General features: G+C 42.3%; 2 protein-coding genes across 4 annotated transcripts in view; one reads left to right on the top strand and one right to left on the bottom strand.

The window, feature by feature from the left end:
• Positions 1-36: 36 nt before the first annotated feature.
• On the top strand, positions 37-11,893 carry STOML3 (stomatin like 3). Of its 2 annotated transcripts, none has more exons than XM_032099655.1 (7): positions 37-3,042; positions 5,719-5,822; positions 6,446-6,518; positions 7,765-7,847; positions 8,922-9,125; positions 10,087-10,221; positions 10,618-11,893. In XM_032099655.1, exons 1-7 carry the CDS (start codon positions 2,991-2,993, stop codon positions 10,816-10,818), a joined length of 852 nt encoding a protein of 283 aa, XP_031955546.1. In that variant the 5' UTR covers positions 37-2,990; the 3' UTR covers positions 10,819-11,893. The 2 variants fall into 2 exon arrangements, with proteins under 2 accessions (XP_031955546.1, XP_031955545.1); XM_032099654.1 differs by having other exon boundaries at positions 10,087-10,288; positions 10,547-11,893.
• A 763-nt stretch (positions 11,894-12,656) lies between these two features.
• Positions 12,657-25,404, bottom strand: part of LOC116439715 (complement C4-like) — a 53,310-nt gene continuing 40,562 nt past the window's right edge. For both annotated transcript variants that reach the window (XM_032099650.1, XM_032099649.1), the window contains 11 exons: positions 25,195-25,254; positions 24,632-24,725; positions 23,745-23,913; positions 22,021-22,108; positions 21,305-21,379; positions 20,585-20,693; positions 19,517-19,606; positions 19,057-19,149; positions 18,272-18,355; positions 14,174-14,306; positions 12,657-12,986 (listed from right to left, as the gene is read on the bottom strand). In XM_032099650.1, coding sequence (XP_031955541.1) covers positions 12,848-12,986; positions 14,174-14,306; positions 18,272-18,355; positions 19,057-19,149; positions 19,517-19,606; positions 20,585-20,693; positions 21,305-21,379; positions 22,021-22,108; positions 23,745-23,913; positions 24,632-24,725; positions 25,195-25,254 — 1,134 coding nt within the window. In that variant the 3' untranslated portion in view covers positions 12,657-12,847. The remainder of the gene's footprint in view (positions 12,987-14,173; positions 14,307-18,271; positions 18,356-19,056; positions 19,150-19,516; positions 19,607-20,584; positions 20,694-21,304; positions 21,380-22,020; positions 22,109-23,744; positions 23,914-24,631; positions 24,726-25,194; positions 25,255-25,404) is intronic.

The raw sequence follows: 25,404 nt of genomic DNA, 5'->3' as shown, positions 1-25,404 counted from the left end.
TTTAACTGCAGATGCAGTGAATAGGAGAGAAACAGAGTAATTTTCTATCCTTTTCCTGTGGTTTGCAAATGAGTGCCCAGTTTAGCTGGGCCTGAAAACTTGTCATGGTATGAATGTTCTTACTTTCTTGCGAATTGCCTTCCTTTCTGTATTGAGAGAGGAGCAATACCTTTGGCTCTTTCATATTTACTCGTGCTCTAGTGGCCAAAGGGGGCTTTCTGTCATCTCCAGATCTGCAGCTATTGAAAGCTGATGCCATTTTCATGAGGAGCAGCAATATGGGGATGTTCCTACAAGCAACAGGACAGTACTGTTAATCTGCTCTCTGTCCTGTCCTGTCTTCTTAACGTTGACCTGGGCGAAAGGAATGCTGAGCCTGAAGCAAGTAGGCAGAACTCAGGGCCAGGAAAGGACTAAGATGAGAAATCTATAGAGACTGGCCAAAGCCCAGTGCATGGGAAGGAAAGTAGTATAGGCCTAAAAAGGTCAGAAAAAGACAAACCTACAACTTTGTTTGCAAATCTCATGTGGGGACTGCCTGATGATTCTTTTTCACACCTTTGGGATTAGCACTGTTTAGAAATGGCTGTGGATTAAGTCTCTACAACTGGATCATGAGGTAAGTGGGAGCAAGTGGATGTTTTAGAGACACTGCAAAGGACTGGTGCCATTTGTAAATGTAGCAGTTGGTGCAGAGAAATGTTGGAGAATGGTGTGCTTACAGGTAAGCGCCTGGTCATGTCTCACCTGAGCCCTCATGCTGCTGTTGGAATAGAAGTTGAAGGCTTTAGCTATATCACATATATAAAACTGCAGAAATAGCAGAACCGTGAGCAGTCTGAACCACAGTCATCTGATGTTACTTCTAAGTCAGTAGGTTCTGCTGAAGCAGCTTTGAACTCAGTCTTTGTGGCTGTGCCGTGTGTCACAGGAGTGCCCCGGTGTTCAGCACCAGCGAACCTGCAGCTTGTAAACTGCTCTGCCCCAGAGCTTTCATGTGTTTTGTTCTCTGAGTGTTTTACAGTACTCTGGGACCCATGCCCCAGTATAGGCCCAAGGAGAAAGTGTTAGCAACTCCCTGACTTTGATTTCAAAATTTTGAGAAGGGAATAAAAGTGCAACTGAAGTTAAAATGAAGGAACTAATACTGTGATGTTCCTGAACACAAACAAAAAGCATCATCTGCTTTATTCACCTATATTTACAGTCACCTCAGGGAGTTGTCAATAAACAGGGAGCAATTATGTCTGTTAACTTTTAGTACATGTTGCTCATTTATCTGATGCTATAAACAGCAGTGTAAACTGTGGCATTCAAATGGCTCAGAATTAAGCTATTTTCAATAACTTTTTTTTGCTCTAAAATGAAAAAAAATTTGTTGGGATAGTTTTGCATACTATGCTTTTGCTTCTGAAATAATTAAACCACATTTCTCTTGTCACTGTTCATGCTTCCTACCCTGCAAGTAAGCATCTGTCCTGAAGAGGTTTGATCAGCTCAGTGTACAGAAGTCAAATAGTGAGGAAAATTCTACAAATGGCTTAAAATGAATATTGTCACACTTAGGGAGCATATTGCAATAAACATGTAAATCCTGATTTTTCAAGCTATGCTTATGGCTTTCAGTGGGATTTAAAATGTCAGTTCAGAGTAGTAGTTTCCTCTCTGTGAGACTGAAAAAGGATTCTCTGGGGAGCAATCAGCTTTGAATGACCCATCTGGGGCTAGTGTGATTACTGGCAGGGAGGAAGACTTGGGCAAAATGAAGCTGAAGCCAGATCTTCAGGTATTCTAGACAACAAATTCCCACTGAAAACAGCCCTGTAATGAATGCAGCTTTATGTCGAACCTCTCATATGAATTTTATTCACATAACAAGCAACAGCCTTGTCCTTTGAGAGGGTTGCCCTCTGCTGCTAAAGCCTTCAGAAATGGCTTAGTCTGAAATGCTGTGCTTAGTTTGATTGTCAAAATATTTTGTGAAAAATACTCTTATTTGAGGGACAATTTTAAGACTTGGGAGCTGAAATGTTCTGCTGTGGCTTTGAGGTTACCCAGCTGAACAGGGCTTAGCCTATATTGATGGACAGTATGAAGGAGGGTGTGGTGAGCTATTCTACACAGCTTGGAGACCTCATCTGGAGGTTTGTTTATTTATTATGCTGGTGTTTGAGTAATTTGAAAAATTACTGAGCCCCAAAACAGCAGAGGAGCAGTACTCAATCTCTACCTTCTGGCTTTATAGCACCATAGGTTGGAAAAACCTCTTAAGATCGAGTCCAACCATTAACCCAACACTGCGAAGTCCACCACTAAACCACATCCTTAAGTGCCACATCTACATGTTCTTCAAATACCACCAGGGAGGGCAACTCTACCACTTCTCTGGGTAGACTGTTCCAGTGTTTGATGACTCTTTTTGTGAAGTTATTCCTAATATCTAATCTAAGCCTCCCCTAGCACAACATGAGGCCGTTTATTCTTATACTATTGCTTGTTTATTGATAGAAGAGACCAATCCTCACTTTGCTACAACCTCTTTTCAGGCAGGTGTAGAGTGTTAAGGTCTCCCCTGAGCCTCGTTTTCTTCAGGCCAAACCTGTGCTGCTCCTCACAGGACTTGTTTTCTTTTTATCTTCTCTTTCTGTCTTTTTCGTGGTTTGTTGGTTTTTTTTTTTAATCTCTGGTGATGGATTCATAGAAATTATTTCCAGCTTGTATTTTGCTTATATTGTATAAGACCAGCTGGGCCAAGTGCACCTCAGACAGAGGAAGGCCACAGAATACCATCAAGTTACATCCGAGACACAAGACTTTGTGTTTGTAAACATTCTGTCCTCACCAGGGTAACTAATTCCCAGAAGACTCTCGTACAGGGGATTTCTCCTTCTTTCATCCTGCCTCCCTCTTCAGCATTTTGGACGAGCACTGCAGTTTCAAGGTACACTGCTGTCTCATCTGTGAGGGGATCAGAGCTTGCCTCTAAGGGGATGGATCCCCAGAGAGAGAGACCCAAGAAAGTGAACACAGAACATCTAATTGGTAAGCATTGTTTTGTGTGTGTGAGTGGGTTTTTTCTCAATAATATTAAAAAGGAGCAGAACTAACCAAACAAAAAAAGTACATTTGATGTCTAACAGAGTGGAGATGAAAACTCAGAATCTGCCACTGTGAGTGACAGAGCAAATTGCCTCATGCTGCCCTACCAGCATGCATCAGCATCTACCTTCTGCCAACATGACCCCATGGATGAAAAAGACTGATTCAGCTATTGATTCACTTGTGTACGGAGGGATGGGCTGGAGAGAGGAAAATAGGATCTAGTTAGGGAAGACAGAATTTTTCAGCTCCTAGTAGAAAGCAGGAAGGTACATGGTGATTAAAGTCTACTCCATGAGTCTACTCCATCTTTTTGTTGCGGTAGGAGACTTCTGCGGTAGGAGATTTCTGCCCACACTGAGTTTTTCATTTGCTTTCCAATTGTGAAACCCACATCATGAGTTTGTTTGCCAAGTGTGTTCGTGATGTTCCCTAATGAGTGTATCAAGAAAAAATAAAGTGAATCTTATTCCAGCATCCTGGAGTTTTTCCACAACTGCTGAGTAATGAGCTCTCACAGTTTGTGGTGAATTACAGCTCCTGTTTTGGTCTGGACTAAAGACCCAAGGGAAGCTTTTTTGGTGGTTATGACTATTATAATCCATATACAGGGATGGCAACCCCAGGTCAATGATATATTGGGTTGTGACTGGCTCTTCACTATTGATTTTTTTCTAGAGTCTTTCATTTGTTGTGTGGTTAAATGGTTTGAAACTTTGGAGTAATCAGAGAAGATCTGTGGTGGTTTTGGGGAGCTACGAGTTTCATTCAAAGGCATATTTTCATGTTCTCCTTTTCCAACTGGAACCTACAGTATTAGCTGGCATCAAGATCTCTAGGACATTCAGTTTCAGAAGGATTCAATTGTACTTTGCCAAGATTTGGATGCATGCTTTTTGCCCACGGTGGTGAAGGCTGGTATCTTGACCCCTAACTCTTCTCAGCTGCTTGGGTATAAATGTGCTGAGTGCTGGCGTTTTTTCCCAGCTATTTCCCCTGTCTGTGGGTTGTGTCATTCCCACCAGGTGTCTTCACAGAGGGCTCAGGTGGATGGTGGTAGATGATGCTACAATCTAAAATTGCTTTTGAGGAGGTTCTTCATAACCAATTTTGTCACTGGAGAAGAAGATCTTCAGACATTTTCTGTAAGGTGGTCATTTAGGTGAAATGAAGAGTTAAAGTAAAAATGTTGAGTTCTGCTGAAAAAAACATCCCTTCATGATTAATTTCCCCCAGTTTCAGATTAAGAAATATGAATGATGCCTATTCCATGAGTTTCCTTGATCTCTTTCCACTGATTAAAAGACACTTGACTGCTGGTACTTTATGTAGCCTGACACACCAGTGGTGTAATGTGAAGTAGCACTAACAAACAGCAGTGAAAGGGTTAAAGCTATTCACACTAAATCCTAAAAATTCTGGTTTTATCTACATGGCCTTATGGTTTGCACAATAATTTGCTTAGGGAAGCTCCTCAAATTTACCATTGATTGCAGAGTGCCTCATCATACCTCATGAAACAACCAGGATTTTGGGAAGGGTGAGGAGGAAAGCTGGGCTCCCAGTGCACCAATTCTGTGCCCAGCTCTCGGGGAGACCTGAAACCAGGCCCTCCTGAATGCAAATGTGTTTCCATGTGAGTAATTAAATCTGCCTCAGAATAGGATGGGCAAAGCTGTGAGCAGCAAAGGGCTGGATGTAACCCTCAGGTATGCAGGCACAGCCCAGCCAGGCACAGGGACCCAGGAGGGGCAGGGGTTTCAGGAGAGCTGTGCTGTTTCCTCCTACCCCAGGGTTGCTGGGAGTGTTCTGACAAACCTGTCAGTCCTGCTCTGCTGGTCTGCCAGCTTGTGCCTTACAGATCAGGGAGTCTCATGCTGTTTCACGATGGTGACAAGTCTCTTTTTTCTGACACAGTATAAAATGAACTGTTTCCTATTTATCAGTTTCTGTCTGCATGTGAATTTTGTTTGATGTCAGAAATTCCCAGTGCTTCCCCACACCTTTGAAACAACTTACCTTACTACTGCCTTCCCTTCAGGCACTAAACCAATGAAATTAGTTTTATATATTTTTTATTAAATTAGAATGGAATTTTGGGATGAGCTCAACGCTCCAAGACAACTGCATGAGCATGCATTTTGACAAGCCCTAATTTTGAAGTTTATGGTCCAGTGGAAGGACTGGTCGACCATGATTCCTCAAAATGTTCATCTGAAGAAAGCAGGAGCTCCTCTCATTTACCTTGTTACCTGTTTCACACAAACTAAACCCTTTGCTCCAGCCATAGCACCCTGACAGATTCATACTCGTGGATACTCCACCCAATGATTTATCTCTCCTTCACAGCCCCCAGCTTTGGTAATATCTAATTTTTCTCTTTTTTCCTGTTGCAAAATGTATTTTCTGAACCCTTTTAAACCTTCTGATCAGAAGGCCAATAAGGTTGTATGTTTGGTTAGGTCTTTTACGGCTTTCTTTGAATGATGGGAGGGAGGAAGAGGGAGTGAGTCTCTGTGGACTTTGTGGTCCAGTATGATTGCCCTGGGCTAGGTGTACATCCCTGGGATAACTCCTCAAAGTTTGCATTCACTGCTTTCTTCCTTATATTTTTTATAGCTGACAGGCAGGAAGGAATTGGTGTCTGTGGCTGGATCCTGGTTTCCCTTTCATTCCTCATGGTGCTTATTACCTTTCCTATTTCCATCTGGGCATGTATAAAGGTAAGCCAGCAGGATATGAGGTACACAAAGAATGCTCCATTATCACTGCTGGTACTTTTTTACTGATTCAATTAAGACAAGGCACTTCATATTCACATTTTGGGAATCATGAGGGCTTGTAGCGAAGATGTGCTCTGGAAACAAGATCCACACAGATTCTTTCACAAATTTTCTGTATCGCCATAATTTCCTCACTTAATTTCTTCCAGTCTCAACTTCCATCACCAGTTAAACTTCCAGTTAAACATCTGTAGAATCCCAGGCCTTCAGTAGTTGTGATGCACTAAGTGAATTAGTTTAGGATTACCTGGGGTGAGACCCCCTTTGCCTGCAGCTCCTCTGAGCGTAGTGCTGATACTAGGAGAGCTCTGGGGTACCCTCTGTTGATAGGTGCTAATTCTTTCCTATGTGATCTGTTTTGTAACCTGTTTCCAAGGACAGGGGCTGAGTTTTTCCAGCAAATCATGAGTCAGGTAGAAGATGGAAAGAAAGTGATTTCAAGCTTTGTTGCTCCCTATATTATTTGTACTTTCTTCACATTTAATATGGGTGCCAAAGATTAGGGCACCAGGGAGTGAGAATAGAATTAGTTATACAATTCTAAATATAAAATATTTTCCTAGGTTGTCAGAGAATATGAACGTGCTGTTGTATTTCGTCTGGGACGAATACTGTCTAAGAAAGCAAAGGGACCAGGTGAATACATGCAGTTTTATTCTGTTAAAGTCCTCTGGGTTTATTTATGTTATTGCAATGCAGTCTAACCACACAGAGAATTGCAGAGGTTCCATGAAATCCTTCATAGCATAGAGGGGAATGAGAAGGTCCCCTCTACTGCAGTTCCTTTACCTGCAGATTGTTTACTCTTCTGAAGAGAAGATAAAGACACCCTCCTGTCACAGCACAGAAGTTTGAATACCTTGATATCAGGTATGACTTTGCTGCTGAGTGATTTGGACAACAGAAGGATGAGTTCATACTGCAGACACTGTCAGGGGACTGCAGGCAGATTTAAATGCAGTGTTCAGGTCTGCCATGGTCTTTTTTGAGCGACTGTGGCCTCTTTCCCTGTACTCGCTTCCGACAGTGCTGCTGTGCCAGCTCCTTAGCTGTTCTCTGCTCTGAAAATGGTAAATGTGTCGGGGCAGGGACACTCAGCAGCTACACCAAGTTTGTTACAGTCCCCTAGGTCCAGGTTACAAATCAGAAACCAAACCCATCTACATCCGGTGTTTGCATTGGTGCAGTTACCACCTCTGGGCAATGAAATGGGCAAACTGGAAGTTGAAATAACAGGAAATAAGAGGAAAAAGTCCTTTTCAGGTACTATCCTCCCTCTTGAATAATAGTCAAGTGGTCCAAAGAGCAGCCAGGCCTGGTACAGTGCTCTTCTGTGTTGCTCTGGGCACCAAAGCAAGGTGCTGAGATTACAAGAATAGAAGATTAGAAGTTGTGTCCAGTCTCCCTTTCCAGTGAAGGAGAGTGGGGACTCCTTCACAGGGTTTGTCACATCTTGGGACAATGTTCCTCATGTGGTGCAGGAATCTGGACCTGGGTGATGTCTTTCCTGAGGACACATACTGAACCATACATGGCTTGTGATTTAAACATGGAAAATTAAAGGCATGGAAGGAATTTTTGCCAGAAGTCTCATGGCAGACTTCAGACCAGAGCTTCAAGTTTCCCATTTCCAGACCAGAGTCCTAGGTCATTAAGCTCTAGTGAGTTCACATTATTTGCAGATATCTGCATTTCCCTCTGTTATTTGAAAATGCAAAACATCACTCTTGTCATGTCTTGTAAGCAGAAAGGACAGCTGCAGTGATAAGGTAGGGTGTCATTCCCCATCCTTTGGGTATATCCATCTGTTTATTTCTTCTAGGATACCTGTTTCTGGACTTCAGTTTCAGAGGTGTTTCATCTAATTATTTTTATTTTTCAGGAATGATCCTTGTACTTCCATGTACAGATATATTTATCAAGGTTGATCTTAGGACGGTTACCTGTAAGATTCCTCCACAAGAGGTAACTTTTCTAGCAGCCATCTAAGACAGGAACAAAAGATGCAGTGGATTCATGGCATGATCAAAAATAATGCATGTTTTATAATTTTTTCATGCTGAGCTGCCATATAGAATTTAGCTTCTTTGCTGTATCTTCTGGATTTCAAGCTGCTTACAAAACAGCTCCTTGCCCAAAGAAGTTCTGGATGCCCCATCCCTGGAAGTGTTCAAGGCCAGGCTGGATGGGGCTCTGAGCAATCTGGTCTAAGGGAAGGTGTCCCTGTGTGTGGGAGGGGGGTTGGACCTGAGTGATCTTTAAGGTCCCTTCCAACCCAAACCATTCTGTGATTCTCCTAATGAAAATCTGCAGATGCATCATTGCAGGTCAGGCTGGTGTTCAGAACTTTGATGTCAAAAATAAGGGAAGGGAGTTACAAGTATGAATGAGAGACAGAGGACAAGAGAGGAGTGGCTACAAAATTCCCAATTCTAAATTAATGTCCTAATAAAACTGGATCTGACATGGAGCTCACCATTCAAAAAACCCTTCTACATGTGTCTGAAAAGGCAAACTACCCATGGATAGCAAATCTCATTAAATTAACAGGAATTAGCAGATAACCAACTACAAAACTCAGGTCCAAGCAGGAATAGATGGAAGAAGCAAGATACCTCCAAGCAGGATGTAATTTGCTGGTGTTTCTTACAAATACATTGTTTAGGGGAAGTAGCACAGATCTTCCAAGCTGTATGAAATTTATAAAATCATTAATGGACCTTTTTACACAAAAGGAAGAGGATAGTCATAATTTATTATTGCAAAAGAAATTAATTCAAATTATGAGATTCACTTACTATTGAAGAAGTTATTTAAAGGATATGTAAAGCATTTCCCCCCAGTTTAAACTTTGTTGCTGCTAGACAGCTCTCTTGAAGTAATTTCTTGGGAGAATGACAAAGAAATCAAAAGAAATTCTTAGTTTCTTTGAATTATCAGTGCCTTTTACTCACTAAGGGGTAAAAAAGAATATTCCCCTTTCTAGGCAAAGGATGTGTTGTTGGATCTTTCTGTGACTGTGTGCATTTCTCAATGCAGCTTCTCACGAGAGATGCTGTTACTGCCCAGGTGGATGGGGTGGTGCACTACAAGATCCACAGTGCTGTCAGTGCTGTTGCCAATGTCACTGATGTCCATTCTGCGACCTTGCTTCTGGCACAGACAACCCTGAGAAATGTCCTGGGTACACAGAGCTTGGCTCAGCTGCTGGCAGGTCGTGAGGAGATTGCACACAATATCCAGGTAAATCTGGCTCTCAAAATTCACTGACAAGCATGGAGATGTCACCTGGGGAGTAGCAAATTAGTAATAACCTCTCTTTCTTTCTTCAACAATGATAAAAAAATCTCCCTTTATGGTTTTTTTTCAATTATACATCTCATTGCTTGGAGTCAGAAAGAGTTATTCTATAGGTATTTCCCCAGGTTCTTGTAGCAGAGTTATCTGTATCAAAAAGCAATTAAAATTCTGAAATTATCCAGTGACTTAAATAAATCAGTTTAGTCCTTGCAGAGAGGCAGCTGCAAACATGGAGAAGGAGGTTTGCTGCTTGTGGGAAGCTCTATCTTGGGCACACCCTTGACTTATATCTCCTGTCATTACAACTAAGAGTACAAAATGGAGTTGTTGTATGCTCTAAAACACCATCTGGTTTATTTTTTGATTTGGCAGGCAAGCACCTGATTTATTAATTTCAGTCAGAGATGAGGCATAGTCAGACCAAAGAGAGACTGTACCCCCTGGAGCCAGGAGAGTGGCCACGGGCAGAGCCAGGGTTACAGGGGTGGTGTGGATTGCAGGAGCATCCGGGAGCCAGAGCACAGACGAGTGTGCCAGTGCTGCAGGGCTGTGCTGTGTCTCACCCACAGTGTACTTTTACAGTGTTGTGCTGCTTAAGGAAGTTGCTGTAGTATTTCTTTGTAAAAGGGAGAAGTTTACTAAGTACCACATAAGGAAAGGATGAGGATCATAACTTAGGAGGCAGGAAAGAATCTGCACAGGAGACACTGGTGTTGACCAGCAAGTGTTTCATGAGGCTGTGGTACCCACTGTGCACACACCATGCTGGGTGCCGGTGCCCCTGGCGCGTCCCTCTTTCTGCTGTGCGGGTTTGCCCTGTCCTTCTGTCCAAGCGGGTCCATCCTGTGGCTTTGTCTCAGCCAGCACTGTGCCCTTCCTGGCGTGTTGTGTGTTTGTCCCTAAGGCTGCCCTCAGCAGTGCCACGGAGCAGTGGGGAGTCAAAGTGACCCGTGTGGAGATCAAAGACATCCGGATTCCCATGGCCATGCAGAGGGCAATGGCAGCTGAAGCAGAGGCTGCTCGAGAGATAGGAGCTAAGGTGAGACCCATGACAGCGTCAACCACCAGCTCTCATTTCCTTCTCATAGAACCACAGAATCTTCTGTGTTGGAAAAGATCTCTCAGATCACCAAGTCCAACCATTAACTCTGCACTGCCAGGTCCACCACTAAACCATGTCCCTAAGCACCACATCTACCTACCCTGTAAATGACCTCCACCGTTAGTGACTCCACCGCATCCCTGGGCATCCTCTTCCAATGCTTGACAACCTAATTTTTTTCCTAATATCCAATCTAAACTTCCCCTGGGGCAACTTAAAAGGCCATTTCCTCTTGTCCTATGGTTCCAGGAATCCAAGCTAGTTTGTTTTCTCCTCATTGTAAAGCTGGATGGGCAGCATTTCCATGCCCTTTCCATTTCTGTTCCTTTGCAGGTTGTGGCAGCAGAAGGAGAAATGAATGCTTCCAAAGCTCTCCAGCAGGCCTCCATGGTGCTGGCCGAGTCTCCAGCAGGTCTGCAGCTGCGTTACCTGCAAATACTAACAACTGTGGCAGCACAGAATAATTCCACCATTGTCTTCCCTCTCCCTATAAATATGTTTGGGAGTTTGGGGCAGAAAAGTACAGGGGGATAGAGGCTGTTCTAGCTAGCTCCTAGGCCAGAGATATTTGAAGGTTTTCCCAGGAAGCAAGGGAGTCCCGATTGGTAGAATTAAAGTAGAAGCATGTTTGGGTCCTCTGTCCCAAAAATAAGAGCAAAATTAGTTTAATAATCACACACAGCTCCCACATTGAGACTGCATTTGCAAAGTTCAGACACTAAGCAGTTCCAGCTTAGACTCACCTCCAAGTAAAATGGAAGAAAATATGTAAAATGTATGTTAGACCTAATATAAAATTTTGATGATGATTTCACCACACTTTACAGAGTCTTGAGTGTTGCAATTATTTGGTGATTTGTCTGCTAGGCAAGAACCTCTGAGGTGCTGATGCACTCCACACAGCAGAAGGGTCAGACATTGGTATTTAACTCAATTCCTGTGGAGTGGAAAGGAAGGATTTGGCTCTTAACCTTAGAGGTATTCTTTCATAAATATTGGCAGAATTACTGTATAATTGGTATGTCAGTGGAACAGCCTATTCTTTATCTTATATTAATAGAAATTAATACTTGCTTTACTGACCTCAGCCGTATTTTGCCTCATCACTGACATTTGTATGAGCTCTGTAATAAAATAAAGGGAATATATGACCAGGCATTACAATCACATTTCCTGAATGTGAAAGCTGGGGCAAACCTCGAGGTCCTCTGTCAATTTAAGTGTCTGTCTTACACCTTCAGTAGGTTTCTTATCTTCCTTTGCATATGTCATGAAGCAGTCATGCAGGTTTTCCTAAAATGAGCCTTCCCTACCCTCCATCCATGCAATGCTTGGCAACTGAGAAGATGTTGCTGATATCCAGGTTCAGCTGATGCTAAATTTGAATTTGCAGCCTTTAAAAATAGCTGGTCAGTTCACAGTTCAGGCACACAGCAATGAACTGTCTTCTGTGAATCTGAAATTTCTTGTGATGGAGCTGTTCTGGTAGGTGCTGCTGCAGTGCCATGTCTTGTTCACATGAGCATCACTGCTGCCCCTTCTATCAGTAGGGTCATTTGACTCCAAATTAACCACCTCAGGATGGACCTAGTAATTATCATATCACTGAAGCTGGTCCTTCTATTTTTACTGCAATGTATCACAAGCAGTCCAGGTGGCAAATGTTTGTGCTCAGTAGCTGCTGGCACAGAGTGATATGAGCATCTGTGGATGGTGACCTACCCAACTCTTCTCTGCTTCAGACATGACTACCAAATCGTATTTTGCTGGCAAACTAAAGAAGCAAAACCTGTACTTGAAAGTCATCTGCTTATCAGTGATACCAAAACATTTTCTACAGACTTTTTCTTATCCTAAAAAAAGAGCAGTTTTGAGTTGAACTCTAAAAAAAGAAAAGCTTGAAACACATGTGGCTAGAGAGTGCAGTTAAAAGCAGTTCTGTGCCCTCAGTGAGCTACCACCCTAGCAAGCCTGTGCAAGACTTCCGAGTCCAACACAGGACATGTCCAGTGTGCCACTTTCAGTTCCAGTTTCAGAAGTATATGGAATCCAGCCATGGAGTCAGCAGGACTCACAGCCAGAAACTAGCTGCTGTGTTGAAGCATGAGTGCTGGTATCTCTTGTCTTTCAGCAGCAGTGTAACACAGGTAAGCCCATGAATGCCCAGTTTTATTTTTGACCCCTGAAAACGTCTTGGCCTTTTTTGAATTATTTTTTTCTTGCCTAGGACTGCAGGAATTAATCAGCTCCGCAAGCACGAGTTTTTCTTTTGACTCTTTGCAGGGCAATTGCACTGCTGTATAATGGCTCAAGGAGACAGAAACTCCTGCTCTCTCTTCCCCAATGTCAGGTACAATGAACACAATAACCAGTAGAGTAGCTGCATTTTTTGTTGTATTACCCATACACACATCCACAAGAGGATACCACAATCAGCAAAACAGCAATGGAAGCAGCCCTGCAATGTTTCAGGTGCCACTGGGACGCACAGGCTTTGCAGGAAGAATTCTGGCAGAAGGTGAGCTGCAGTGCCACAGAGAGATGTGGGGGTCTGAGCCATCGTTCAGATTTGGCACAGGCTGTCAGTGGTGCTCAGGAATTCCTGCAGGTGAGCACAGCTCTGCCGGCGCAAGGTGCTGCGGCACTCACTGGCCTCTGGAATTTTCTCCACCCAGGCTTGTGCATCAAGTAAGTACTGCATCCTGAGTGAAGATGGGACAGGTAAGCAAGGTTGGTCATTATTTCTGACATGGAGCAATGGGAGAGCATGATCACTGAGCTCCTGCATCCCTCCACAGAGGCACCTCTGAGATCAAGAGTTACACTAGCCAAGGAACTTTCCTGAAACTTACTTTCACCATCAGGTTAACTGAGCATTGAATAAAGTCTGGGAAGTCTCAGTGCCAAGCTGGGACAGACCTTGCTGTACTTGTGTTTTGAGTGTGTCAGGTAAGCTTGGGCTAAGATTTTGTTAGAGCTTTCCAGAATGGCACAAAAGGCCCAAGTGCACACCAGAGGGACAGTGAGGGGGAGTTTAGTTCTAACAGAGTATTCCAGAATGTTTCCTAATTTTCTGTGATGAGAAGCCATGTAACTTCCAGTATTTCATGACTGAACTGGAGAAGACTTTAGAGGTTAAACCTCTGCTAGGAGACCCCAGTCTCTATCAGGCTTCTTTTGAAAAAGGCCACTGACTTAGGCACTCACTTTAGTGTCATAAAGAGACAGGGATGGGACTTTTCAAGGTTTTAGGAAGTAGTGCTCACAGCTTGATGGAGATGTCCTCCCTAGAAGCTTTCAGAGGCACTACCTTTGTCCAGTTCTGTGCAGGGAAATGAAACATTTAAGATGTCTTCCTTCCTGAATATTTGATAGTGTCATACTAAATTCCTACTCAGATAAATTCCCTTTTTTTGTTGAAGTGTGACCGTGAGAAATGAGAAGAATATGCTACTTGCATGCATGATGTAGCAGCAACCTTGGGAGCTGCTCTTAAATCACAGTCCCACATATTTCTTCTGCAAACACAGGAGCTGTTTAAGGCATCTGCAGTAGATGGACTGGGTAGCTTTTCCCATTCTCCTTTCCTAGCTGTGAGTTTTTAACTCAGTGGAACCAGGGCCAGATTTGATTCTGAGAAGTCTGGGAATCAGAAGTCTGGGAACCACAGGTCCATGACCCAATAGATCTGGGTGGTTCAGCTCTCCCTACAGTGCCCCTTTTGCTTATGGAGTGGAACTATTTGCATTTTAGTAAATTCAGCAGAATCAGTCCCTGAGAAATTTGGTGCTGCCTTAGCTTTCTGGAGGTATTCTAAAACCCAGAGTACCCTCTGCGTTTATGGTCCACAATAGCAGCTGCTGCTGCCCAGAGACCATTTTGCACTTACTTGTTGTTGCAATCAACCGTTTCTCCATCTCTCCCCATGAGGAGGTAGCGTTTGCCGGGCACAATGTTTAACTTGCACATGGAGCGTGTTAGGAACTGTCGGTGGTCACCCACTTGAATGCTTTCATCAGCAGCTGTGGGGCAAGAAGAGAAAACCACATGAACTTTTCTATTAAAGAGAAGAACTGTAACCCACAGAACACGACCCCCTGTGGTCATTTGCCCCACTGCTAAGCCAAGGTGATGTTTCCCTTGGTAATTGCGGACATGGGAATAAATGGCCATGCTATGGTAGGATACATTTCCCTTACGACCTGACAAAAAGGTCACTTTTGCCTTAGCTGGCTGTCTTGGCCTTTGCAGTAGTTATTGAAGAAGCTGTTTTCCTATAGACCTTAGGACTTTTCAGACTTTATGGAGTTTGCTTAAATCTCAGACACTGAAGGAAAAGCCAAGGAAAACAGAAAACGTGTCTTGGGGTGACTTTATGATGCTGTATCCCTTATTGTCTGCCCTATGCTAGACATGAGTTCTGAGCTTTTAAAGCTAGGTCCAGGAGAGATGGGGAAAAGCTGGTGGAATTCTTTTAGCAGCCTGTGTTCAAAAACATGGACTCCTCTGCACTCTCACTGCTGCAGAGCCGAGGAAGCACCTTCCTGCTTTTCCCCAGCTCTTGGCTCCTTTTTCTCAGGACAGAGACAGAGAGTCAGAGTTCATTCTTGCCTGCTGGCCGAGGCAAGAACTTTTCCTGGGACTGTGGCTTCTTCTCCTGAAACCGTTCAGCTCAGGTCTGGAACACCATTACTGGGAGGCCCCATGCTGCAGCCTGGAGAGGCCCAGGCCTCACCCCAGCTCTGGAGAGAGCGGAGCTGCACCCACAGAAAGGACTCTGAATCTACCCAGGTCTTCTCCACAGCAAGAGGTTTTATTATTTAATATTATTCATTCTCTCTTGCCTGCGTGCACCCTGCTTGTTAAATAAACAGCATTTTTTCACTTTCCTCCAAGAAATCTCTTTCCAAACCTGGTGGGGGAGGCACTGCTGAAACCTGCCTTCTATTAGAGGACCCGTTAATTTTGGACGTTTCCTCATAATTTGTCTCAAGCCGGGACAACATGCTATCATCTATTTCAGAATGCTCAGGTTCAGGGTGGTCTTAAAAGCTAGCAAACTAAATTCAAATATTTTGAGCGTCAACAATGCAGCAAACAGTATTAAAATCTCACTCTCCTTCATACACCTGACCTGAAGCTTACTGATGCAGTCTTTATGCTAGTCCCTCAGAATCTGATACACAGGACACGGTCCTACTGATCTCCACATTAAAATAACTTAGAAGCTTCTGCTCTGGATTCTGGCTCAGAAGATTATTTATTCAGAATAATCTGCCCACTACAGAAGAGGGCATCCAAAGCAGATGAGATGGCTGCTCAGATACTGCAATGACATGAGAGCTGACAAGATGCTTATTCATTGGACCAATCTCAGGTCATGAGGACATTATGTTGCTTAACTAAAACAGTTATCAAAGTCCATTTGAGGGTAGAAAGCAAATAACAGCAATATTCTAGTTTCTTACTCTAACTATAATTTGAAATTTCCTGCACAAATTCAATATTAAACCAGTTTAAATTATAGGTAAATTACACCACAGTCTTCTTATCAGTTAACAGAAACTTGTGCAGCTTCTGCTGTAATAGAGAATATTATACTACAAGTAACCAAAACCCTAAAGGTAGAATAAAAACCTGAAGTAGAATATTCTAACTTTAATCAGATTTCAGAGAATTTTGCATAGACTGTGATCTGTGAAACCTAGCTTTAAGAACCTTATCTCCCACCTAGTTAAAACTTACATTGGTTTTATGTACTGTACTTATACATCTGCATTTTTAGAGAGAATAGTAAGTCCTGTAGGTTTTCTCATATAACCCAAGACCTTTTTGCTGTTCCTCTGCTATATTGTGCCCTGAATTTTCATTTTGTTCATGGAATGCAGAGATGGATCAGGACTACTTGAGAAAATGATGATGTTATGCCTCATTGGGCTTAAATTACCAAGGTGTTTCTCGGTTCATATGCTTCATAATACAGTTTAGACAGTGGGATCATAAACATTTGAGTTGCTACCTTAAGTGGTTATTATGTAGTTTTTAATTTTAAATTTCCAATTTAAAAAGAAGTTGAAATTTAATGTTTCAAAGCATCCAAGCAGAATTTAAGGAAAACAATTATTTCAAGTTTTAGAATCTATAGTGGGAAATACTTTTTAAAAATGGGGGGAAAAAAAGAAGCAGAAAAAAAAGATTCAACTTTGTATGGGCTATACTCTTCCCCTAAAGGACTCCTGAAGGACTCTTAGGACAACATAAGTATTAGCTATCTAAAACATATACATTAATCCCAGCAGTAATCAAAGTAATCTGAGAAGCATACACCTGCAAAATTCTCTTTTGCTGACTCCCAAACACAAATATGTGTTTCCATCTGTCTTCTGAACCAACCCTTTACTTCAAAGACTGTAAAGGAAATAGTGCCAGGGTCCAGAGAGTGAGATTTTACCCTACTAATTCTCACCTACACTTGGTGATAGCAACAGAGGCCAACCTCACTCAAAAGAGCCACAGAGAGTACAAGAGATAACAACTCTAGTTCAGTCACAGGCTGATTTGGGTGCAACACCTAGCTTTTTCTTCATCCTCATATGGCTTCATGCCTCCTGCCAGCCTTTCTCACGCCTGCTGAAAACTTACTGATGCTCAGAAGCTACATCTGACGGCACAAACCAAGAAGAATTTTCAAGTATATGGGAATAGATGACATCTTTTCCCTCCAACTTCACATTTAAAGGATGTTTCTCTCAGCTACCAAAACCCAAAATCTTTCCAGTGCTTGCCTGCAAGTTGTGAGTACAAATGCATTTGGATCCAGAGCCCTAAAGCCTTTAACTCTTGTACGTATTCTGAAGGGATTAATAAAACTTTCCATCAGGATACCATAATCTTCTAGTCAGTATTTTGATCACTAGGTACATTATCATTTCCCTCCATATGGAAAGCCCTGGGTATGTCAGATGCTCTCTCTGGGCTCAGGAAGCATGGACCTTATTTTCCTACAGGAACTGAACATCGGGCACAGATCACAAGTTGTGTGCCATGAAGTGCTGTGTGACATTGCCAGTCCCCTGGGCAAAGACTGATGAAGTGAGTTAATTATTCTGTTCCTAAGAGGGAAGATTTCAAAGCCTTTGAAGTTGCTTTTTAAATGCAATCTCTGGCTGCCAAACTCAAAACTGGTGACCAACATGATACTCCAGCAGCTGAGGTCTAGCACAACATCTGACAGCTTCCCCAGAAAGTACTTTGATGAGTATCAGTGCTCTCTGATGCTGCTGATTATGTTCACATGGGGGCAGCTGGGATGGCAGACCTGCAAAAGGACGTTGTTTAAGAGCTGTGCAAATCTTTACACTGCACCTAACAACAAATAAACCTATTTCTTTATCACAGTTATTAAATTGAAGTTCCAGAAGATTTCCTGTCTTCATTGACCTCAGGCAAGTCACTGTGGACAACTCTCCACAAGGGTTGCAATTGCTTAATAATTAGTTGAGCAATAAGCACTTCAAATCTTCATCCTGTATCAGAACAGATATCAGTGGATATATCTACACTAGAAAAAATAAGGATCTGTCAACAGTCTATAAAATGAACTAGCTGATGCAGAAGACATAATATACACACTATGCATGTTTTTTGAAGGGTTTATCTTAGACTAGCTCCAGTTTATAGCCAGGGACTCAATGCAGCTGGAGCGTGTCCTCTGGTTTAGTTTCATCTGAAATGATTGAAGTTTGTGTGCTCTGGGATTGCACAATGTGAACAAAAATCTACCCCTGGGCTGAACTGAACAGTGAGGCAGCTGCACCAAGTAAGCCCTGCAATAAATATACCTTCTTGCAAGCCTTGTGTAGAAATATATCTGACCCTACTTTTCCACAGCAGAAGAAGGCATCTGGCGTGGCTCATGCTGGGTAATATTTAGTCAGCCTAGATTTCCTACAGGTGAATGAAAGGAGCCAAACTTTTCAATACTTACCTGCTTTAAGGATTTTGTGGATTTTGGCCTCATAATAATCAAAGACATTCTTCTTTGTACTGTTGAGGATCTCCACCTCATATGCTGCAACAGACAACAACTCTGTGATGCCACATGGCAATACGAAATTGCATCCAAAGACTGATTAATAGGTGTGCTTTTACCAAGTGTCTGAACAGAGACCAGTGTAGCTTCTATTCACAAACCATGGAGTTATTAATCAAGAAACTCTAGATTTGTATTCCTTTCTCTGTTTTTTTTCAAGGAAGCTCCTCTGTGGTGAGGTTTTCATTGTTTTTCCTGTCCTTCTGTTAGCATCAAACTTACCAATAGTGACCAACCAGTTTTCCTTCAGTAGTTTATCCAATTTTTTATTCAAAGAAGAGCCCAGAAAGGCAAATTAACAAAGGGAAAAATGTTAATCTAGCTCTGCAGAAGAAGCTACTGCACCGTGGCATGACATGGAAAACCTACTCTCTATTTACATCCTGTAACATGAGGGATGTACGGGATTGGGGTACTGCACCATGGGTTTTTTCCAAACCCTGTAACATAATGCCATCCTTCCTTCCCCCAGCATCCTGCTGCATCTTTCCAAGGCCTTTACTTCCCAATTCACTGCCCTGATGACTAGGACTGCACATGCCTTCGTTTCATCTCCTCAGCAGCTCGGTCACATACAGAAACCCTACTCAATTCAGGAGTGGTCTGGGCATGTAAACCCACAAGTTTATACTTATTAAAATGAACAATGCTGAAATTGACAGTTGTCTTTCATGCCTTACCATAATCTGCAGTAGGTTGGTAGCAGACAAAACTAACACGTGTGGTTTGTGTTAATGCTTTGCTGAAAGTTGATTTTTGTTTCGGGCAGGGACCTGGGGGGGAGACAACAAGTGATACACCTCCATAGGCATGGGTATGTAGACAGATGTAGTTCGCACACATTCACACATCAATATAACAGAGAATGTAATGGCAGAACAACTTTCTTAGTGGTGTCATACAGGGTTTTTACATACACACGCACTGTGTATATATATTGCATTTAGCTATCAAAAGATCCTGGCTGTCTTAGAAAAAAAACAATTTGATACTGAACATCCTAGAGGATGAATGTGTCCTGTATTAAACATCAGGATAATTCTAATGGTCCTGGTCCTTTGTGGGCTTAACAATTCCCATGTTAAATGTTCCTAGAAGTAACTATCTTCTTTTAGACCAGCCTGTGTAGTCATTCCTTACCTTCTGCACACTGGCACACGTTGGCGTGGCACAGCTTTGAAAGCATGGCACTGTGCTTTGGAGCACTGTAGAACACACTGCACTTCCTGTCTGTGGAAAAGGAACAAAACAGCTTGTCTGGGAGAGCTCAGGTGGAAAAGCCTGTACAGTACAAACATTTGCATTTGCAGTACATACATTTGCAGCCCAGCTTTTCCCTGGTCCAGAGAAAGCAGAGCACTGAGGGACCAGATGCACATCAGCAGTTCACAAAGACCTATAGCTTAGGCACCTAGAGTACAGCATTTCCTTTCAGCTGGGCAACAGTTTGGGGTCATTTTTGTTCAGTTTGGAAAATTTTTGTTTGGGCATTCTGTTGTTATTGTTGTTGTGGTGTTTTGTTTCTTTTGGTTTGTTTTTTTAAGTTGTAGTCTTCGCTCCCCCCACCCTGTTTTTTTTGTTCACTCTGGAAACTATTCATCTTGAAAACATCTTTAGCCCATAGATCAACAGTGAACAGTACACTGTTTCACAAGAAGATAGGATCAACCAATAGTTAATGGGTTAAACCCAGTGTGAACTGTCTTGAATTCCTCAGTTAAGGCAAAGTAGAGATTTGACCTAATTTCGAATATTGTTTACATAACTTTGGCAAAAGGGGATGATTTGCATTTAACATTCTTTGAATGAGGAACAAGACTGGTTTCCCTGGCAAGCACACTACAAAAGTCAAACCTCTAAGATTGCCTATCTTAGATGTATAAAGACACAGCCTGACAAAACAAAATGTGAGTGAAACATGCTTAAAAGCACCTTGAGAAACAGGAAGTCAGGAAATCTGATTTAAAAATCCATGAGTGCAAAAATTCATATTTTCAGTCCATTTGCAATACTGGACCATTCCTGAGAAGATCTCTGTTTAGATAATCTGAAGTAAGTGGAAGACAGTTATGCAAAGCAGGTTATTTTATCACTTGACAAAATTACATGGTTTTACACACCACATCAAAATCAACTTTCTATAGACTGGAGGGGTTTTTTGAGGGTCTCTCCTTTAAGCAGTTATGCATCATTTTTCTGTGTCCTTACCAGGGTTGTAAAAATCATAAAGGATGGCATTTGCTGGCTGAACCAAGCCCATGGGATTGATTTGCTTTGCCCCAAATGATATACAGTCTGGGTCCGGTCCACTTGGGAGCTGGAGGAAAAAGGAGCAACAGTTTTGATGAGAAAACTCTCTCTCCTCAATCAATTCCTTAATGTTTGTGCCTGTGCTAGTTGTTGAACACTTGTTTCTGACGGCATAGCTGAGCTAATACTGATACCTGCTTTGCTGTGGAGGGGAAGCAACAAGTGAGCGTAGGGTGGAGTCATTATCCAAAATATTGGGAAATAGACACAGAAACTAGGGATCCTGATGTTTACATTTGTTTGTCACTATATGGATCTTTGTCTTGACATGCAAGATGTCCATGTGGAGTTTACAGGACTGCCAGTTAACACTTTTGTTACTGTGGATGGTAAGCATCCCTTCTGGCTAGAGAGGGAGAGGATTTCTCTTTATTCTTGAGTCAAAGGCCAAATCTTGAATATGAACTACATTGCCTGGGACATAGAAAGGTGAAAGATGAAGGTGTGTGTTTCCCTTCTTCCCTTCCTCATTGTTCTTTCCAATGAGCCGTTCAATAATAATAAATGACAAAAATTACAGAAAGGTAATGGAGAGTGAAAAACACAATGATTAGATTTTTAAGAAGTCTATAAGCTATCTGAAATGGCAGGGATTAGAAAATCATTGGGTTTGCTTACCTCACCAAAGTAGAGCAAAACCTTCCCTTCCTTGTACTCGTAGTGCTGAATGTACCTGTCTGAAGCTGTCACCAGCTGCAGGAAAAGAAAGAAACAAACAAATCAGAACAAACCCCTGGCAGAACAGGAACACCTTTGCTACCATCCTCCATATTCTAGTTTGCTTTGTTCAGCTGCTTGATTTGTTCAGCCCTCTTTCTTCCTCCCTAAAGGAGACAGTCCCTGAGAGCATGAAACTGAGCAAAGCTCCCTCAACCAAGCAGGCTCCAGAACCCAAAACTCCCTAGCCACATTTTCAGAGCACTGTGCCCCATCTCCTTGTCACTGTGCCCTGCCACCAATCACCTCTAAAAGACTACTTGCCTTCTGCTCTGCAAGCACAGGATGCACTGTCCTGGTGTGTCACAGGACAGCAATATGTGATAAGGAGAGGCACATTAGTGCCCTGCTGAGCCCTGCTCCAATTTCTTCTACAAGGGACTAAGAAGGCTGAACTCTGTTCACCACAAGCTTTGCATTTCTTGTATAAATTCAGAAAATATTTGTATTAGAATGAGAATAGTGAAAACCAATCAATCAATCAATCTATCCATCTATCCATCCATCCATCATCTGTTTGTTTTCCCATGTTTATTCTATGGATTTTTTGGAATATTTTGAAAGAAAAATTTTCTAAAGGGTCTATAAAAGGTTGCACAGAAAAATGTGTTTCTAACCTGTTCGAGTTCCTTCGTGTCCGGCTCCAACCCACTCAGCAGAGTGAGATCAACCAGGGACATCTTTGGTGCTTTGGAACCTGTGGACCTTTATAAGGGAGATGGTCAGCAGTGAACACTTGCACTGAACAGCCAGGTTGCTTTGAAGAGTTTGGATCTTCAGGCTTGCTAAAGGTGAAGCAAAACATTCCGCTCCATTTAACTTTCCTAAGTGGATTTTAATTTGAAAATTAGCTGCCTAATTCACTAAGAGTCACGAGGTAAAATGAGTCATCTAAACTAGTCAAATGGGCATCAAAAACCCAGGTGCCTTGCCTGAGCTTCTCATAAAGACTTTCCTTAGAGCTGAGAGGCAGAAAAAAATCACCTGTAAACAACAGTTCATTCCACCTTAAAAGCATTGTTGAAGACAGGGAAATAAACAATATTGACAAAGTCTCTGTTCTCTATTGCCTACAAAGTGGAGATAGGAAATAAATTTATCCAAATTTTTCACAGACTAAGTCAAATTTACATGACCTTTGCTGTCTGAGGCAAAAATCCTCATTGCTGTAATTATCCACTAAATACATGTATTGGATTCCCAATCTTTCTGCTTTCACCTTCTCTAATATTGGGTAGTTGCGTCATTGCTGGAAAGCGAAGTTGTTCTGTGCTCACACAGGGTGCCTTGACATGAGATATTTTACATACACTTAGTGGTACCTCAGAACTTTTTATTTTGGCACTGTCCCTTTCCCATAAGGGGTGCACCACAGTGTGGGGAAGAAGAATGGTGATGTAACTCATGCCTTCAGTTTTTCTCCCAGTCTTAACTACAAGGAGTTTCACACTATTGTCTAAGCCTCGGCATAACACTCAGCAGAACAGTGGATGTGGGAGTGATAAATGGTGCATAGCAATTTACGGGGAAGATGATGCTTTGGCCAGTACATGATTCACTGGATATGTGCTTAATGAGGGAGAGTGAAACTTGGGAATGAGGATAACTTCAGTTCTCCCCTGCCATTGTTCATGACACTGTCTGGAAGGGGGGATAAAACCACTGTCTTCAGGGCTTTGCCAAAGCCAGTAGAAAACCAGAATTCTACTGGGGAGCAAAACCTGCTTCTGTCATCCTGCTCCTTTCTAGAAGAGGAACCCAGGATAGCCACAAATTTGTGCTTCTGAGACCAATGCCAGACTGTAAATGGGAACAAAGACAGGTGTTTCAGTATTATGCTGCATGGGAGGGTTTCTTTTTTTACTACCTCTGCCCTTGCCAACTTCTTGTCACAACAGAAACCCCGTCTACCCCTCTCTGCTCTCCTAGATAGTATTAGACATACTTTCTTTTTTTATGAGGCCAGAGTGTGACCACAAAGGTAGCAACAGTATCTCTCCAGAAAGCGATGAAACTCTGTAAATGTGTTACTACTGCATTCTAGCTGTATTTACCTTTTTTAATAAAATATTTCTTTCAAATTATTAGCCTGCCAGGTGCTTTAGAGTCTCCCCAGAGTCTGACGGGACAGAATCTGCAGTGGACATTTGAAATCTATGTAAGCCCTGTAAATAAACCTCATCCATTGTGTGGAAACCTTTTCTCCTGCCATGGGAAGGAGGACACACATTCACAGTGTATGCACACTCACAGAAGGTCACTAGGTTGGATGCTGAGCTTGTGGTTATGAAGAACGTGACAAAGGAGAAAAACAAAAGGAGAGCTGATCTTGCAGACCTACCTGACACAGACTTTGTATTGCAAGGATTCTGTTTTGCTGGGAGTAGTCACATCCCTTTTTCTTCTGCTGCGGATATCAAACCAATCAATTTTAGACAGCGTCTCGGATGTGTTGTTTCCTGACGTAGTCAAGTCCTCATAATCATCGTCTTCATCAGAGTATTCAGCTTCTGGAGGTGAGAGACATGGTCAGCCATGCACAAATTTGCCTGCAACTTGGCTCCTTTTGGTATAATGATAAATATCATTGGGCAGTCATGCCATCACTGTGAGTTTTATAACAGTTCACTGTGTCAGTGTTTCCAATTCATTCAGAGTTAGAATTTCAGGGGTAACTATAGTAAGAAAAACTAACAAATCTAGCTAAGAATGGGGTTTAGGCTATGCATAAATATGTAAAGGACAATCCCCCCCTCCAAAAGTTAACAATTCAAACAGAAAAAAATGCAGACATAGACAGAGATGATGATGAATACGCACTTCAGGGGATGGAAAGCACATCCTTGCTCATATGAAAGACCTATGACAGATCAGCCTCAAAGAGTTTAAGCCCACACGGTAGGTCCCTTATTAGGCAGGGAACTGAGCTGGGCTTTTCCCTCTGTGAAGGGAGCTCACCTCCTGTTTCTTGAGAGTGTCTGACTGTAACTGTGTAATTGTTAAGTACCTGCTGCACCTACAGTCACTCAGATAGTTATTATACTATTTAAAATAAGAATAAGAATAATAAGGTACATGCAGCAATAGCTAGGCAGAGTTCAGGGGCTTCTCCTTTTCCTTGTTTCATTCATTTGTTCCCACTTTCCAAGGCTGGAAAGCTATGAAATATTATTAGCAGCTGGCCAAATGTGTCACCTTTGAGACCCAACCCCTGCACCTTTCGCTCACCAGAGTACTTCAGGCTCCCTTCCACTTCCACTGTCAAAATCAAATCATTGCAGGTGTTGTTCTTCAGCTCAGGCGACCAGTACATTTTTAATATCTAAGATGAACACATAAACAGCAAGCCACTAAAAATATCATTTAAATGACATGGAATTTACTCATCCAGGGCTTCTACACATGGTGATGGGACATGGGAGTGTGGAGAGAAAGACCAGTCCCCCAGTAGCACAAACTGGTCACAGAGGACTCTCATGGATATAAGCAGGTCCCATGTGCAATTCGCAAATGATGTGGGACTCTTTTGAGATAACCACTCTCCATTCCCAACCACAAAGAGGTCTTTCAAACTCCAGCCCCCTCTATCACCCCTGACATTTTATACATTTAATAAAGTTAAAGACAGGAAAAATTGACTGTTCATAAGGCCAGGCTTTAGGCCACAAATTTTAGAATTCTGGAGGTAGGAACACAAAGGTTGAGGCCATGACAAGTAAGTTTTCACTTTGTTTTCAAAAAGGGATTAAAAGAAGTCCAGTTGGACTCTGGATTGTGAATTTACAGCTTACACTCATTGTCCCATTTCCTTTGCCGTTTACAGATACTTCAAGTTTTCTCCCAAGTTCAAACTGCAAACCAAGGGGAAAAAAAAGATTATTAGTCTGTGCTCAGCATTTGATCTATTGTTTTCCTGACATCTTGACAGTCTTCTATGCCTTTACCCTCCAAATCTGGGTGGGGAAAACTTTTAGCTATGGAAGGAATTATACCTCAAGTCT

This window comes from Corvus moneduloides, chromosome 2, assembly GCF_009650955.1.
Source record: "Corvus moneduloides isolate bCorMon1 chromosome 2, bCorMon1.pri, whole genome shotgun sequence".
NCBI classification, from domain to species: domain Eukaryota; kingdom Metazoa; phylum Chordata; class Aves; order Passeriformes; family Corvidae; genus Corvus; species Corvus moneduloides.
This window is presented reverse-complemented; position numbering and strand designations above follow the sequence as displayed.